Source organism: Sphaeramia orbicularis, chromosome 1 (genome assembly GCF_902148855.1).
Source record: "Sphaeramia orbicularis chromosome 1, fSphaOr1.1, whole genome shotgun sequence".
Classification (NCBI taxonomy): domain Eukaryota; kingdom Metazoa; phylum Chordata; class Actinopteri; order Kurtiformes; family Apogonidae; genus Sphaeramia; species Sphaeramia orbicularis.
In genome coordinates, this window is record NC_043957.1 from 32825782 (window position 1) to 32839146 (window position 13365).

The window sequence follows — 13365 nt, forward strand, 5'->3', positions numbered from 1 at the left end:
ATGCTAAGAAGACTCAGTAATATCACTGACGTATAATTCGAAGGGTGGAGACTGATTTTACCTTCAATCAAACATAATTAGATTTAGATAAGATAGAACTTTATTGATCCCATGGACAGAGCCCTCTGGGAAATTAAGGAAAATACCAGTGAACAAACGGGATAAAAAAAAACAAACACTAATGGTTGTCAATCAAAGACTAGAAACTGAACCCAGTTGGCAACTAAAATCACACTGATTATTAGTCAAATGAGATTTCACTATACAGAAACATTACATTGTAAATAATTTTTTGATCTATTAAAGCTGCAGGAAGTCAAGGGTAAATACATGGCTTCCTTCATCTTTCTTGTTTCTAGAGATGTCACTTTGAAGAGAGACATGTTCAGCTCATGTAGGAACTCCACTGCCATTGAAAAAAAAGGAAAGATGAGACTTCTCTGTTTATTTTAGTCATAATTTCCTCTGTCATCTCACTTCATCCATTCAGCTGAAGCAGTGAAGACGATTCACACTTATAATATGTAATTTATTCTATTGCTCTCATTTATACATCCTCCTCTCACATTTCAGTTTTCTCAGTCATTCTCACAGTCATATATTCTGTCACACATTTATACATGTCAATTCACATACATGCATTCCTTCATACATGAATGTAAGGAGGAAATGTATTCATAAATGAAGAGAATATGTACACATATCTGAAGGATACATATGTATGGAGATATATATGTGTGTGTGTGTGTGTGTGTGTGTAAGAGAAACTACAATGGAATTAAGGACTGTATATAATTAATAGATCATCCACTGGTTTCTGAACTGCTATTTTGAATCCAGTAGTTTGTGATTTGTCTATCACCTTGCTGGCTTCTTAAAGCTGAAATAAATTATATTTGGACAAGAGTGAAACTATGGGAGCTCAAGGGGTCATAGATGAGATAGGGTCCTCCTGACTCAGTAAAACAGTAAATTTCATCAAAGGAACTTAACAGTTGTATCAGAGAAACCTATTACCTAGAATGAAAGCTGAAATGTCTGTCAGGAGAAAATGCAGTTTATGAAAAATCTTTGGCAGGTCTGACTTGTCAGGTGACTGAGCTGTCAAAATCAAATTCTATTTGCCTCAAGGTCTAATCAACATAGGAAAAAATTAAAGATGAACACCCAGATCACTTATTACAGGTATCAGTGAAATAGATGAGACCATAAAGAGTCCTGGAAAAAAAAATTTATTTTTTATTTTCAGAGAAAAGTCCAGTGTACACTGATCAGCCATAACATTATGAGGCAAAGTGGTATTAATTCAGATGATCTCATTCCAGTGGGACCTGTCAGTGAGTTTGGATATATCAGGCAACAAGTGAACATTTAACCCTCAAAGTTCAAGCAGATCTTGTTGTTCATTCCCAGTGTAAAGTGGTACCAAAAGTATCTAAAGAACAACTGGATCTCAACCAATCCAGCATCTAGGACTGGTATCTGAACCAAGACCAAGATGCAGCAGATCCCTGAAGTCCTGGAAGTAGATAGGTGGATCTCCATGGATCAGATTTATTTGTCCAACACCTCCCACAGATGATCAACGGTCCTGAGATTAGGATGTCCTTTCTTAGTCCATTTTTGGTCAGTATTAATAACCACTTCAGACCAGCTGTACCCAACAAGACCCGCAGTTGTGGAGATGTTCTGACCCAGTTATGACTGTTACAATATGGACCTGGTCAAATTCACTCAGTTCATTACATTGCTCATTTTGCTGCTTCACTGACTGAATGTTCACTTGCAGCCTAATATATCCAATCCAGTGAAAGAAAAATGTCCCATGGGGCACAATGAGGGAGTGGGACCTCAGTCTAGCCCATTGTTTTCAGCCTTGGGGTTGGGACCCCACGTGTGGTCGCCTAGAATTCAAATGGGGTCACCTGAATTTTCTAGTAATTGATAAAAATAAAATCTTACTGATAAAAAATGTATGGTGAGTTACGAGAGACAATCTCAATCCATAAAAGACATGACAAACTGTGAAGCTGAAACTGAAGCACTGTGGTACTGTTTATCTTTCAAATGTTCATTGTGATCGGTTTCAGATGCTGCAGCTCTTTCATAATTCATAGTTTGAGTTATTGTTTGTTCAGTATTAATTGTCAGCCTTGTAAATCCAAGCTGGACTGACTGTACATATCCTGACCAAGGAAAATCAAATTCTCTCTTTGTGCAGTAATCTACACCTGGTTTTTCTGCCTCCGTCCATAATATACATTATATAGACTAAATGTCATCTAAAATTAATGTTTATTTGCAACATAGTATAGCAAACTATTACATGATCAAAAACAAATTAATTTTACCAAAAAAAAAAAAAGAAGTCTGTTTTGAATGTCTGGGGTTGCCAGAAATTTGTGACGTTAAAATGGGGTCACAAGCCAAAAAAGGTTGGGAACCACTGGTCTAGCCTGTTAGGGAAGCTCTATCCGGTGTTGCTTCAGTTGGCCCGGTCTAGACTCACCAACATTGTTTACAAAATAAATGAAATCAAATGTTGTGACATTGCATGAGCTTATTGGAACAATGCAACAGTGTTTGTTTACTGGAATCAAAGCTAAATGCAGTCCAACAGAAAATTGGAGTGTGCTTGGGCTGTATTTTATTATTTCACCACAACTTGACAAAGCATTTGATCATTTCAAATAATAAAGATCGAGGAAAACGTAAGATTTTTTTAATGTCCTGCTCCTGCAGTTGTTTGTATAGTTTTTATTGTTATAACCAGTAAGTCAACATTTTCATATGGGTATAGAAATGTTTCAGCTGGTCCAAACTTCATTTTCCTTGACACTGAGGTTCTCACTTATTTTCCCGAGACAAAAAATATCTCAGGAATGTCTCAAACATCCAGATTAAAAAAAACACAAAACAAAACACAAGACAACAATTTCCACATATTTCTTTTTTACTGATATTGAAATCAAATGGACAATGAAAGCACATGGTCAAGCAACAGCTGGCTAATATCTAGTTCTCTTTAAGACCATAACTGTCTAATTTAGGTGACAAGTGTTTTTGATATACTGTATATATATTGCCTTCTGTATATGTACATAGGTACACGCATAGAGTACATACACACACACTATTGAGGTTTAATACACACATACAAACAGGTCACAACTATTGTAATGACTGGACTTTGTTCAGTTCCTGACTGGAGAAAGGGGGAGACTTTTCAAAAGGAAATGCATAGTTCGGAAAATTGAACACAGTAAGCCTCAAGCAGGCTCTACACACAGTTCAAAGAACACACACTGAATTTGGAGTTTTGTCTTACAGTTTGGTCCTTAAAAAAAAACAAAAAGAAAAATCTGATATGAGGTGATGGGTTGAGGGGGCTAAAGATGAAAAAAAACATTTAAGAAGTCAACTCTCACAGAGAATGATTTATGAGGTTGACATGAGTTACAGCTCCAAATTGTGGGAATGCTATTTTATTCATTGACTTATTTATTTATTTGGGCGTGTGAAGCAAACTGTAGTGTAGCTGAAGGCCTAAACAAACATCAACTCTTCCCTTTTAGTGTCCCAACTACCACTCTTACACTGGACCGCAGAGCATAAGACCTGGTGCAGACTGAACTGGCCTCAATTGCAGAACATTAAACAACAGGGAACTTTATCGCACAGTCTTAAATATTCTGTGGACCATTGAGGGGTACAAATAGTGAGCTGGTGCTTCAAGGTTAATATCTACAGCCCTTTTAGAAGGAGACAGATAGGGTAGGACCACTGGCTATATCCTCCTAGGACAACAGAGCTGTGCATGGCAAACAGATACTGATAATTGGGGTGTAAAGTCCCCTTGTTTTCAGAATACAGATGGTTGGATAGGTGTGTGTGTGTGTGTGTGTGTGTGTAATGGTAAAAGGTGATATGGAATTATGTCCTGAGCAGCCGAGGCTACCTAGCGGACTAACGGGGACTGCTTGAGAGAGATGAGGACAGAGCGCATGCGGGACACGTCTTTGGCCTGTTTGCTGGACTTAGGGTTGAAGTCGCAGAGCCGAGCCACCCGCTCCCATTCTGTGCCGGGGTTGTTCTCATCCAGATCTGAAATCATGGCCTCCTCGGCCGCCCTACATGCAGCAGGGGAGAGGATAGGAACAAGAGATGGAGAGCAGTTAGCGGGGAAAAAGTTAAGATACACAGGAGTAAACAAACAGCCCTTAAACAGTCCTCTGCTGAGCACCAATACACAGGCTTTGAAGGGAAAATCATTGATGTGCCTGGATGGGACTTGGACACTTCTAATTTGCTCATATGACAGATTACACAAACTTACAATTTGAGTCCGATTTCAAGACCAGCACACATGATTTTGTGCCTTTTGTTGCTTCAGCAGAGTCTTATCTTAGGGCAGGGCAGGACAGTCCAAGTACTACACAGAAATCAACATCCACCTGTCTTTACTCTCACAGAGAAACAAGTTACAACTGTGTCTTTAGCTGTGGCATGCCCCCATCTCTGCTTAAACATCACAGTACATTCACCTGTTTTTTCCCCAGACTGTCCGTAACAGTAAAGGGAGATAACATTTAAAACACCGATGAGAATCCAGATAAAACAAACAAACGGAAACTTTAGAAAAAGTCATTGTAAGATCAATATGCAGTTTTGGTTGGTTAAAAAATGCAGTTCTGAGTAGAACTGGGGGAGGGAAATTTACCCATACCCATATGCTTCAACTTGCTCTGTAGCTTCTTCTTTTTTTTTTTTTTTTTTTTTTTTTTAAGAATGATTTTATTTTTCTTCCAAAACCAAGTATGGAGATGACAATTTTTATACTTGACCATCAAGAACTAGAGTAGCAAGTTTTATTTTTAACCAAACCCAAAACGCCTGAAGCACTACTGGGCCTTAGCCATGCATTTTGCTGCAGCTGAAAAGCAGGCTTTCTGGAGGTGTGGCAACAAAAGCAATTACTTTGACTTTTGGTGTCTTAATTTCAGAACACCTTGATTTATGTGCTCTTGGTTTATGTGTTTTAAAGTCACATATCAAATTAAAAAAGGGCCATGTAAACTAAAACACTTACCACATTACAGTTGAAATTAAAACAAAAAAACAAAAAGAAAAAAAATGAAAAACTTAAAATGGATCATTGCCACTATCACAAGACATTTTGAGATGCGAGCCACAGATTATGGCTAAACAAACAACAAATGTAAACCCATACAACAACCCACCCACAAATAGTTATAATTCCACTGCCATCGGGTTTGCTAATCACTAAGAGTTTTCTAGTCCGCCCACCTGCAAGCATGGACTCGGCTACGATCTACAACACAATACACAAAGCAAAATGGGGATGAGAAGCCAATGAACATTCACTGTCACAACCAACTACAATTCCACAGGGGACTAAAGGGACCACAACACCACAGAAGGGAAAATTACACCAACCTCTATCTAGGCAGTGGATCTAACTGTTGGACTAGTAAATAGACTATCTGAGCAACAGATATTTTTCTAAACACACACACACACACAAAACTGCTAAAACCCGCTGAGGAAAATAGGACTTTTTTGGATTGTTCTGGGGTTTTATATTTTTACTTAACTGGTCTAGGCGGTAGCAAGGATGGTTAATGTGTGTGCTTTAAGGTGCATAGGAAAAGAAAACAGGGAGAAACAGTTTCACAAGTCAGAATTTAGAAGAGAGAGAGAGGGGGAAGGGGGACGAAATGAAATACAACAAAAATGAGCTAAATGCAGATGTTCAGAGCAAGCATGCAAAAGCAACAATTTATATATACATTTTTTTCTTCAAAAGTGTTCAACAACATCAGTGCTGTGCAGGTTTTGGTTTGGTTACTGAAAAATGACATCCTTTATTCTTTTCCTGTCTCATGCCACATTTTTTTTTTTTTTTTTAAACACACAGGGACGTAACTGGGGTCTCATTGATAAAGCTTTGTTGTTTCCTGTTCTAAATGCAGAAATACCCCAATTATATATCCACACTATTTTCCTCATTTTATTTTTAATTTTTTACTGGTTGGTTGTGGTTTATTCATCATTCCAGCTCACTGGTTCTTTCTAAATGCTTGTAAATATGACCCCTGGAGCCACTTCTGCAAGATGAAGAAAGATCTGGCATGATACTGTTAAAGCTGAAAGGAAATTTGCCCTTGTATATATGAGAAATCCCACACAAAAGTTAACAATGTACTGCATTGCCGTGCGCACAATCAAAGTTTGGCTGCAGAAAGAGTACAAAAGGCCTTTTCCACATCACAAGACACAAGTATTTTTCCCTGCAGAAAAACAAATATGATCACATGTATTTCAATACTATAGAAAACAAGAGGCCAATTTCCAAACAGACAGCAAACACAACATGTAGCAATATAATTATGAAATACTATTATTACCGAGTCAAATTTTCCTGTCATCTCAAGGGTTAAAAAAAAACAAAAAACAATATATATATATATATATATCAAAGCTGGCGAGTTAAAGAAAACAAATATGCACAGAACAATGCAGGCTATGGGGTGTTCCCAAGTCAATTATAGCAAACCAAAACCAAACCAAACCAAAGTCTGCACAGCTGTGAGAGCTAGCTAGGCAAATTAGCATGTATTTCTGAAGGACAGCAGTAGCTACACAGCAGCTAAGTCTACCAAAGCATGAACACAGTTTAGTTTGAAGCAGTTGTGTATCCATGACATTGACAGTGGTTACTACTCATAAAATCTTTCCCTTTAACACCTACAAAAGGAAGACTGAAGAGGACAGTGGGTAGAATATGTTTGTTGGTTTAAGTGAACTACATTCAAACTCTACATGTCACTGGTGCAAAGGAGTTTCTACTTCAAGTTCAGAAATGTTAAGGAAACCAAGAAAGGCAAATGAAATGAATCTGCCCAGCATTTTTAAAAGCAGTCTAATTTGAATTGTTTCACATGAGTTATGTTAATTTTAGATTTTGTCAACAGTGTTTTTACACAAGTGAGTGGCAGCTGAGACAAAAACAAGTTGAGCTGCATACTAAAGAAATTTGTCAAGTAGACAGTACGGAAAAAAAAAAAAAAAAACCTTACTGAAAATAATGACATCTAGGCACAATATTAGGCAATATCTATAATTACATATATTTCTAAAGACAGAAAATAAAAAAAGGTAACAGCAATATAACCACCAATGATGAACACACAGCTGCTTCAAACACAGATCTATAAGCCTCCTATTCCTGGATCTTTATTAGCACTTCAGAAAAATCACATGTCAAAGCATTAGGTTTAAAAAATACTTCCTGCAAGAATTGATATTAGTAATGTAAGCAAGGGTTAAGTGTTGTAAACTTAAATGTTATGAAATGTATTTGCAAAGTGTTTTGCTAGGATGAGTTGAATGAGGTGACTGATGATTACACAATTAACACATGCACAGCTCAAACACTGAAACTGTTCATTAAAGTGACTGTGGAGTTTATGTGTTTGTTTGTAATTGCATGCAGTCATTCCCTGTAGTGAATTTTCATGAAAGCATTCACTCACAAATGGCATGCAGACATATAGTGAGAAACTTGTTACTTGAAAAAACAACTACAATATATGTTAAAGGTGTACAAATTAGGGGGGAGAAAAAAACACATGGCTAAATTATGTCAATACATGAAAGGGTAACCAATAGCCTAAGTAGAGAGATGAATATGAAGTCAGTGGTTTGACACTTGGAACTGATGACAATGGAGAAAAAAAAAGAAAAAGGAGGATGTTAGTTGGAGCAACATACACATAACCAATGAGCTCAGAGAAGGGCTGCTTGTAGAAGTCTTCATCCAGCACCCTGGACAAACATCCACCCAAACGACAGAGCAGCAAGAAGGCAGGAGAGAAGAGAGACAGCGGTAAAAGGGAGAAGAGGATGGAAACACAAGCAGTATAGGTTACCAAACAGTAATAAGCTCAGGCATTATAATCAAAGGCTCAGGAGGGACCCGTGAATGCAGCGTTTAGGAGATTATCAGCTGTTTGTGACATGTAGTAACTTGAAGAGATGAAGACATAGTTCATAAACAAGACAATTAGTGGATTAGTTGGAAAAAAGGCTGATATATTAACAATTACTGAAACAGATAGCAACAGGTCTATTTCTTGAAGAACTACAAAAAAAAAAAAAAAAAAAAAGAACAGCTGACATTACAGACATGAGGTTTTCTCAAACACAGTCCAGACAGATGGGTAGTGACCCAGGACTGCTGGTAGTTCATTATTAATTTGACTCCATGGATACATTACAAAGGGGGAGAAATGGAGCTACAGTTCTCAGCAATTGAACCTATTTGTCCGTATTCAGTGATGACAACCCAGAAAAAATATACAAGCCATTCTGTTTTAAAGACACGCCAATAAAGTAAATTGGCTCAAATACTTCAGAATGCCCATTTGAATATGTCATTATAATGTCATGTATTTTATCAGACGATTGATTCATCTGATCTGAATATGTGCTTTTGCTCTGGTGATTTTCCATTTCCTCGTACGGCCACATTGAAATCTCTCATCCACTGGGCTGCAGTGAAAATAACAGGAAACCAAATGTGCAGTCAAGTGCAGGAATTGTGTGGATTGTACCTCAATATCTGCAGCCAGTTAGGATATATGCTGCAAACCCAGCAAACTAGTCAGTTGTTACTGGATAGAACAAATACAGCTCAATCTGGCACACACTTGTTAGTCCAATATTGAATTACTGCTATTTACTGAAATAGAGGTGCAATGTCTGCCATTACAGTCAAAACACAAGACAGCAGTTGTTGAAAGCTTTGTATGAAAAGGGCTTGTGTGAACCCTAAAATTACCATTAAGATGCCATCTATGCTGGCCTTTAACTCAATATTCACCAATATGCATGATTAATTAACTATTAACTAGAGGACTTAGGGGCTAGCAACAGTTAGATATTACAAGGCGTGCCAGGGGTCCACTACAAAGAGCTGATGAGCTAAACCTTTTATTCAAGGCATACAGTGGATGGCTATTGTCCTTCATGGTTAACAGCAACTCTTTTTGATCCCGTTTCTATCCCTCTGTGACGCCAGTACCTGTTGTTGGCTTTGGTTTTCTCCAGCTGCTCATTCTGCCTGGCATGCCATTCCTCTAGCTCCACCTTGGCTTTGTCTTTCCACTCTGATTCCTGCTTGCGAGAGTTAGCATCTGTGGAGGGAGGGCAAGGAGGACAGGAACAATAAGGAGATGATGGGAAGACAAAGAGCAGAGGAACAATGACGACAAAACCACACAAAAGAGCTGTTTCTTTACCTAGCATCTCCAATCTGTCTCTCTGCTCCTCCCTCCACTTGCGTAGGCTCTCAGGTTCAGCCTGCAGTCGGTCTGCGTTAGAGATTGCTGCATAGGCATCTGATGGACCGTTGCTTTCCTGAGAAGTAATAAATTATGATGCGATAGGTAAAGAAAATGTGTTAGTTTGTAGAAAAAACTTTATCATTTACAATTACAATAATTTGGGTAAAAAATATCAACCTTTTCAACAATATGAATCTTTCTTTCAATCATAAAATCTAGCGAATTAAAAGGAGAGTCGGTAGTAGAACTGGAACCAGATACAGCAGTTTCTTGTCCTAATTCCACTATCCATACAGTGTATGTGCCCATTAAGCCTGTTTGCAAGGCTTAACTATCACAAAATGTCTTCCTTTTTAGGCTTTATCAGCTAAATTTTTCTTACTGCCAGGAAAAAAAACCTCGACATTGCAAAAGGCAGTGATGTCGCAATGACAGGAGAGGAAAAAGGAAGTTGGAACAGGCAGATATTGAAATTTCTGAGGCTGGCACTTAAATCACTGCTACTGTGTTAAGTACTCATTTTAGCTGAATCCACTGTCTAGTTTTCCATTCAATAATGTGCTTGAATTGTTAAACTGCTGCAATAATTATTGGACATCTGTTTTTCCATTTGTTTTTTTGGTGGGGCGGTAGTGTAGCAATATCTGTGTTCATACATCTTAGCATGCATCTTGGTGCACACATATACATGTAACATAAGATGTACACACACAAAAAATTGACAAAATCAAGCATTACCCCATGTAGATCTCCATTCACAGCACCATCTGAAAAGAGAACACAACTGGCTGTTAGAAGCACACCGAAATAAAACACAGACACATTGATTACAAAAAAACAAAAAAACAAATGTAAAGTAACGCTTGCTGAACACTACCAAGCATTTAAATTATGACACCTCAGCACTTCTTATGAACAGCAGTTGCTCAATGACAATAAGTCTTTAGCTAGAAGGAAATGAGCCTCTCATGGCCAAAGGTCATTCAACTCCTCCATGGTTTTTTTTTCCCCTCTGTTGTAAAGCGACATCTGCAGCAGAATCACTGTCTGTCAGCAGGTAAAAACCGTTACGTCAATGAAAGGCACTGATGATGTTGACAGTCTCATTCATTTTAAAGTCATAGCAAGACAGTGTTCCTCACATCGACAACATTAGCCAGTTTTATTTCTCATTCTTCGCGTTTCTGTAAATCTACTAACAGAAGGTACCTACCCCTATCGTTGTCAAATGTTAGCTAATATTACAGCTCGCTTAGACTACTTGGCTAAAAGCTAGCCCGGCTAACGTTAGCTTGAATAGCCAATAGAGCATCGACCTCAGTGTGAACATGAGACCACATAATGATTCTATTCAGTAGCAACAAATAAACACCAGTAAGACCGAGGCTAACAGGGAGGACAGTGTTAATTTGAAGTGAAATAACACAACAGTTACCCACCGTTGGAATCTCCCAGCGACGAGGGGACCTCTCCACTGTCCAGGATGCTGAAGCCTTCGTCGTTTTCAATCCCCGCTATTTCGCTTTCCTGCTGGGCCAAGAACGCAGCTGCTGGGTCCTCTTCCGAACCGACACCGTTTCCAGCAGCGGGCGCGTTCAGCATGTCAAAATCCTCCATATTTTGAGTTTTTAGGGGGGTATAAATATAAGAGTCGGTGGGCAGGTGTAGCGGTTGACCGAGACCGATTAGCTAGCAACGGGAAGAAGGACGAAAAAAACACTAAAAGCTAGCGAAGCGGAAACAGATGAATAGCCAATTACAATACACCACGAGTGACTGACAGGTTAGATGACCAATAAAATAATAGCTGCTTCTAAATTGGACCAATGAAATCTTTGAAATCCTCCTCCATACGGGTCCCATGACCTGCTGTCAAGAGATGTGAGGGGGGGGGAAAAAAAACTGCAGTCCGGATTTCTGTGATACTCAATGGCTGCGTGACATTCTTGGGCCATGATTAATTATAAATAGCCTATACTAAAACCAGCATCCTCACATGTTATTGTAGAATTTGTCAAATCCTACATTTTTCTGCCTAATACATCAGGTTTCATGCTTCATGGTGGGAATAGTAGTGCTGATCTCCAGTGTAAATCTTACCTTAGTAAACTGACCAAGCTCAAGTGTGATCACATCCTAAGATAATTTTTTTTTTTTTTTTTTTTTTTAACAAATTACATGTTGAATACTTATCAACATGTTGTAAAATTACATTATTTTGGGGAAACACCCTAGTAACAGTTGTGTATTCAGCCCTATGCGTCATGTCACACTGGTAAATTATTAACACAACTGAGTGCCTGACAGGGCTCAGGTGACAAGTAAACACTCACCTGGTTGAAGGTGGCACCTGCAAACACACACTTCAAATCTAAACTATTTGTATATTATTAATCCATATCCTGCAGGTACCAAGGAAACTCATTGCTGACATCTTATCACAACACATGGAACAACAATAGCCATAGATTGCTGTTGTAATTTTAAACTTCTCATTAAATTATGGTCCTTAGCATGAGAATAAAGACATGGAAGTCAAGGCTGAACCCTGTTTCCTACTGCTGATGGAGTCTCAATGGACTTTTCATCATGTAACACAATGATTTGTGCAGTGGCCCAGAGGTGCAACAGCCCAAAAAAATTATCCGCTATAAGAAAAGAAAGAGATTGTGATTTAGGTTTAAAAGAAGTATCTGAAAAAATAAATGTACCCCTTAAATAAAAATGCACTTGCATGGAAAAAAAAAATATATCCTTAAGAAAAAAACAAAACAAAAAAATTGTAATAAAACATTTATTTGTATAAAATAAATAGACTTGAAAGATTTTTTTTAAAAATATAAAATATTCTCCATAAAAAAAAAACAGACTTCTACAAAAAAGTGTCTCAAAATAAAATTGAGCAACATCACAAATACATTTATCGAAAAAAAAGAGTGTTTGAAAATATAAAACTTCATATGTGTAAAAAAAAAAAAAAAATTAAGGGGGTGCTGTTATGGAAGAGGATTAGGGTCACTGAAGAAAAAAAAAAAAAAAAAAAAGGTCCAAAATTTTTTTAAAGTATTCCAAGAAAAAAGTCAGAATTCTGAGAATAAAGTCAGAATTCTGAGAAAAAAAATCAGAATTCTAAGATTAATGTCAAAATTCTGAGAAAAAAAGTCAGAATTCTGAGATTAAAGTCAGAATTCTGAGAAAAGTTAGAATTCTGGGGAAAAAAAAGCCAGAATTCAGATTTTTATCAGAAGAATAAAGTCAGAATTCTGAGAAAAACTTATAATTCTGATTTTAATTTCAGAATTCTGACTTTTTTCTCAGAATTCTGACTTTAATCTCAGAATTCTGACTGTTTTCTCAGAATGATAATAAAAAATATATATGTTGGACCTTTTTTTTTTTTTAGTGGCCCTAATCCTCTTCCGTACACTGTTTACCCAAAAAGTCTCTTGCTTTAAAATTAAGGCCACCACAAAAAATAAAAGCATAGGCTGAAAATTTTTAAGGCCTTCAGCAAATGTGGGTAATGCTAAGGAAGCAAACCACCGGAAATGGAGGTCGGTGCGCTAAAAATAAAGTTTATTTAAAAATATTTACATTAATATAGTTTGCATAGCGGTAAACTATTAAATAAGGTTCCTGTGTCTCCTTAAGGTTAGGTCTGGGTGTTAAATGGTTAAGGTTAGGATTAGGGTATGGTTGGGGTTAGTTTTCATTGGTAAAGTGAAAACTTTACCAATGAACCCTAACACTAACCCTAACCCTATCGGTAAAATGTCTTACACAACTTCAGCATTTCTCAAAACTACCAAACATTCAACAACTTCTAGGATTTTAATGCTAGTTTAATTATTTAAATTCTGAGTGATTTATTACAAAAAAAATAGGACCAAGGGTCCTGTAGTCCAACGGAATATTGAAGATATTAATTGGCATTCGTTTGACCTTTCAAGGTCAGTCAAGGTCAAAGGTCATAGCACCAAATAGTATGTGGATGGAA

At 37.4% G+C, this 13365-nt stretch overlaps 1 protein-coding gene across 3 annotated transcripts; it reads right to left on the reverse strand.

The window, feature by feature from the left end:
• Positions 1-2935: 2935 nt before the first annotated feature.
• clta (clathrin, light chain A) lies at positions 2936-11088 on the reverse strand. 3 transcript variants are annotated; one of them, XM_030136050.1, is made up of 7 exons: positions 10808-11087; positions 10107-10135; positions 9324-9441; positions 9107-9218; positions 7795-7848; positions 5616-5651; positions 2936-4130 (listed from the first exon to the last, which is right to left on the reverse strand). In XM_030136050.1, exons 1-7 carry the CDS (start codon positions 10983-10985, stop codon positions 3959-3961), a joined length of 699 nt encoding a protein of 232 aa, XP_029991910.1. In that variant the 5' UTR covers positions 10986-11087; the 3' UTR covers positions 2936-3958. The 3 variants fall into 3 exon arrangements, with proteins under 3 accessions (XP_029991910.1, XP_029991918.1, XP_029991928.1); XM_030136058.1 differs by lacking the exon at positions 5616-5651 and having other exon boundaries at positions 10808-11088; XM_030136068.1 differs by lacking the exons at positions 5616-5651; positions 7795-7848.
• Positions 11089-13365: the final 2277 nt, after the last annotated feature.

What these genes read in the sequence shown, in the direction of transcription:
- clta (XM_030136050.1), bottom strand. Translation starts at nt 10,985, where the DNA reads ATGGAGGATTTTGACATGCTGAACGCGCCCGCTGCTGGAAACGGTGTC. An exon ending in GTCGCTGGGAGATTCCAACG is followed by an intron (nt 10,136 to 10,807) that starts GTGGGTAACTGT and finishes TTCTCTTTTCAG; the next exon opens with ATGGTGCTGTGAATGGAGAT. An exon ending in AAAACCAAAGCCAACAACAG is followed by an intron (nt 7,849 to 9,106) that starts GTACTGGCGTCA and finishes ATGTTTGTCCAG; the next exon opens with GGTGCTGGATGAAGACTTCT.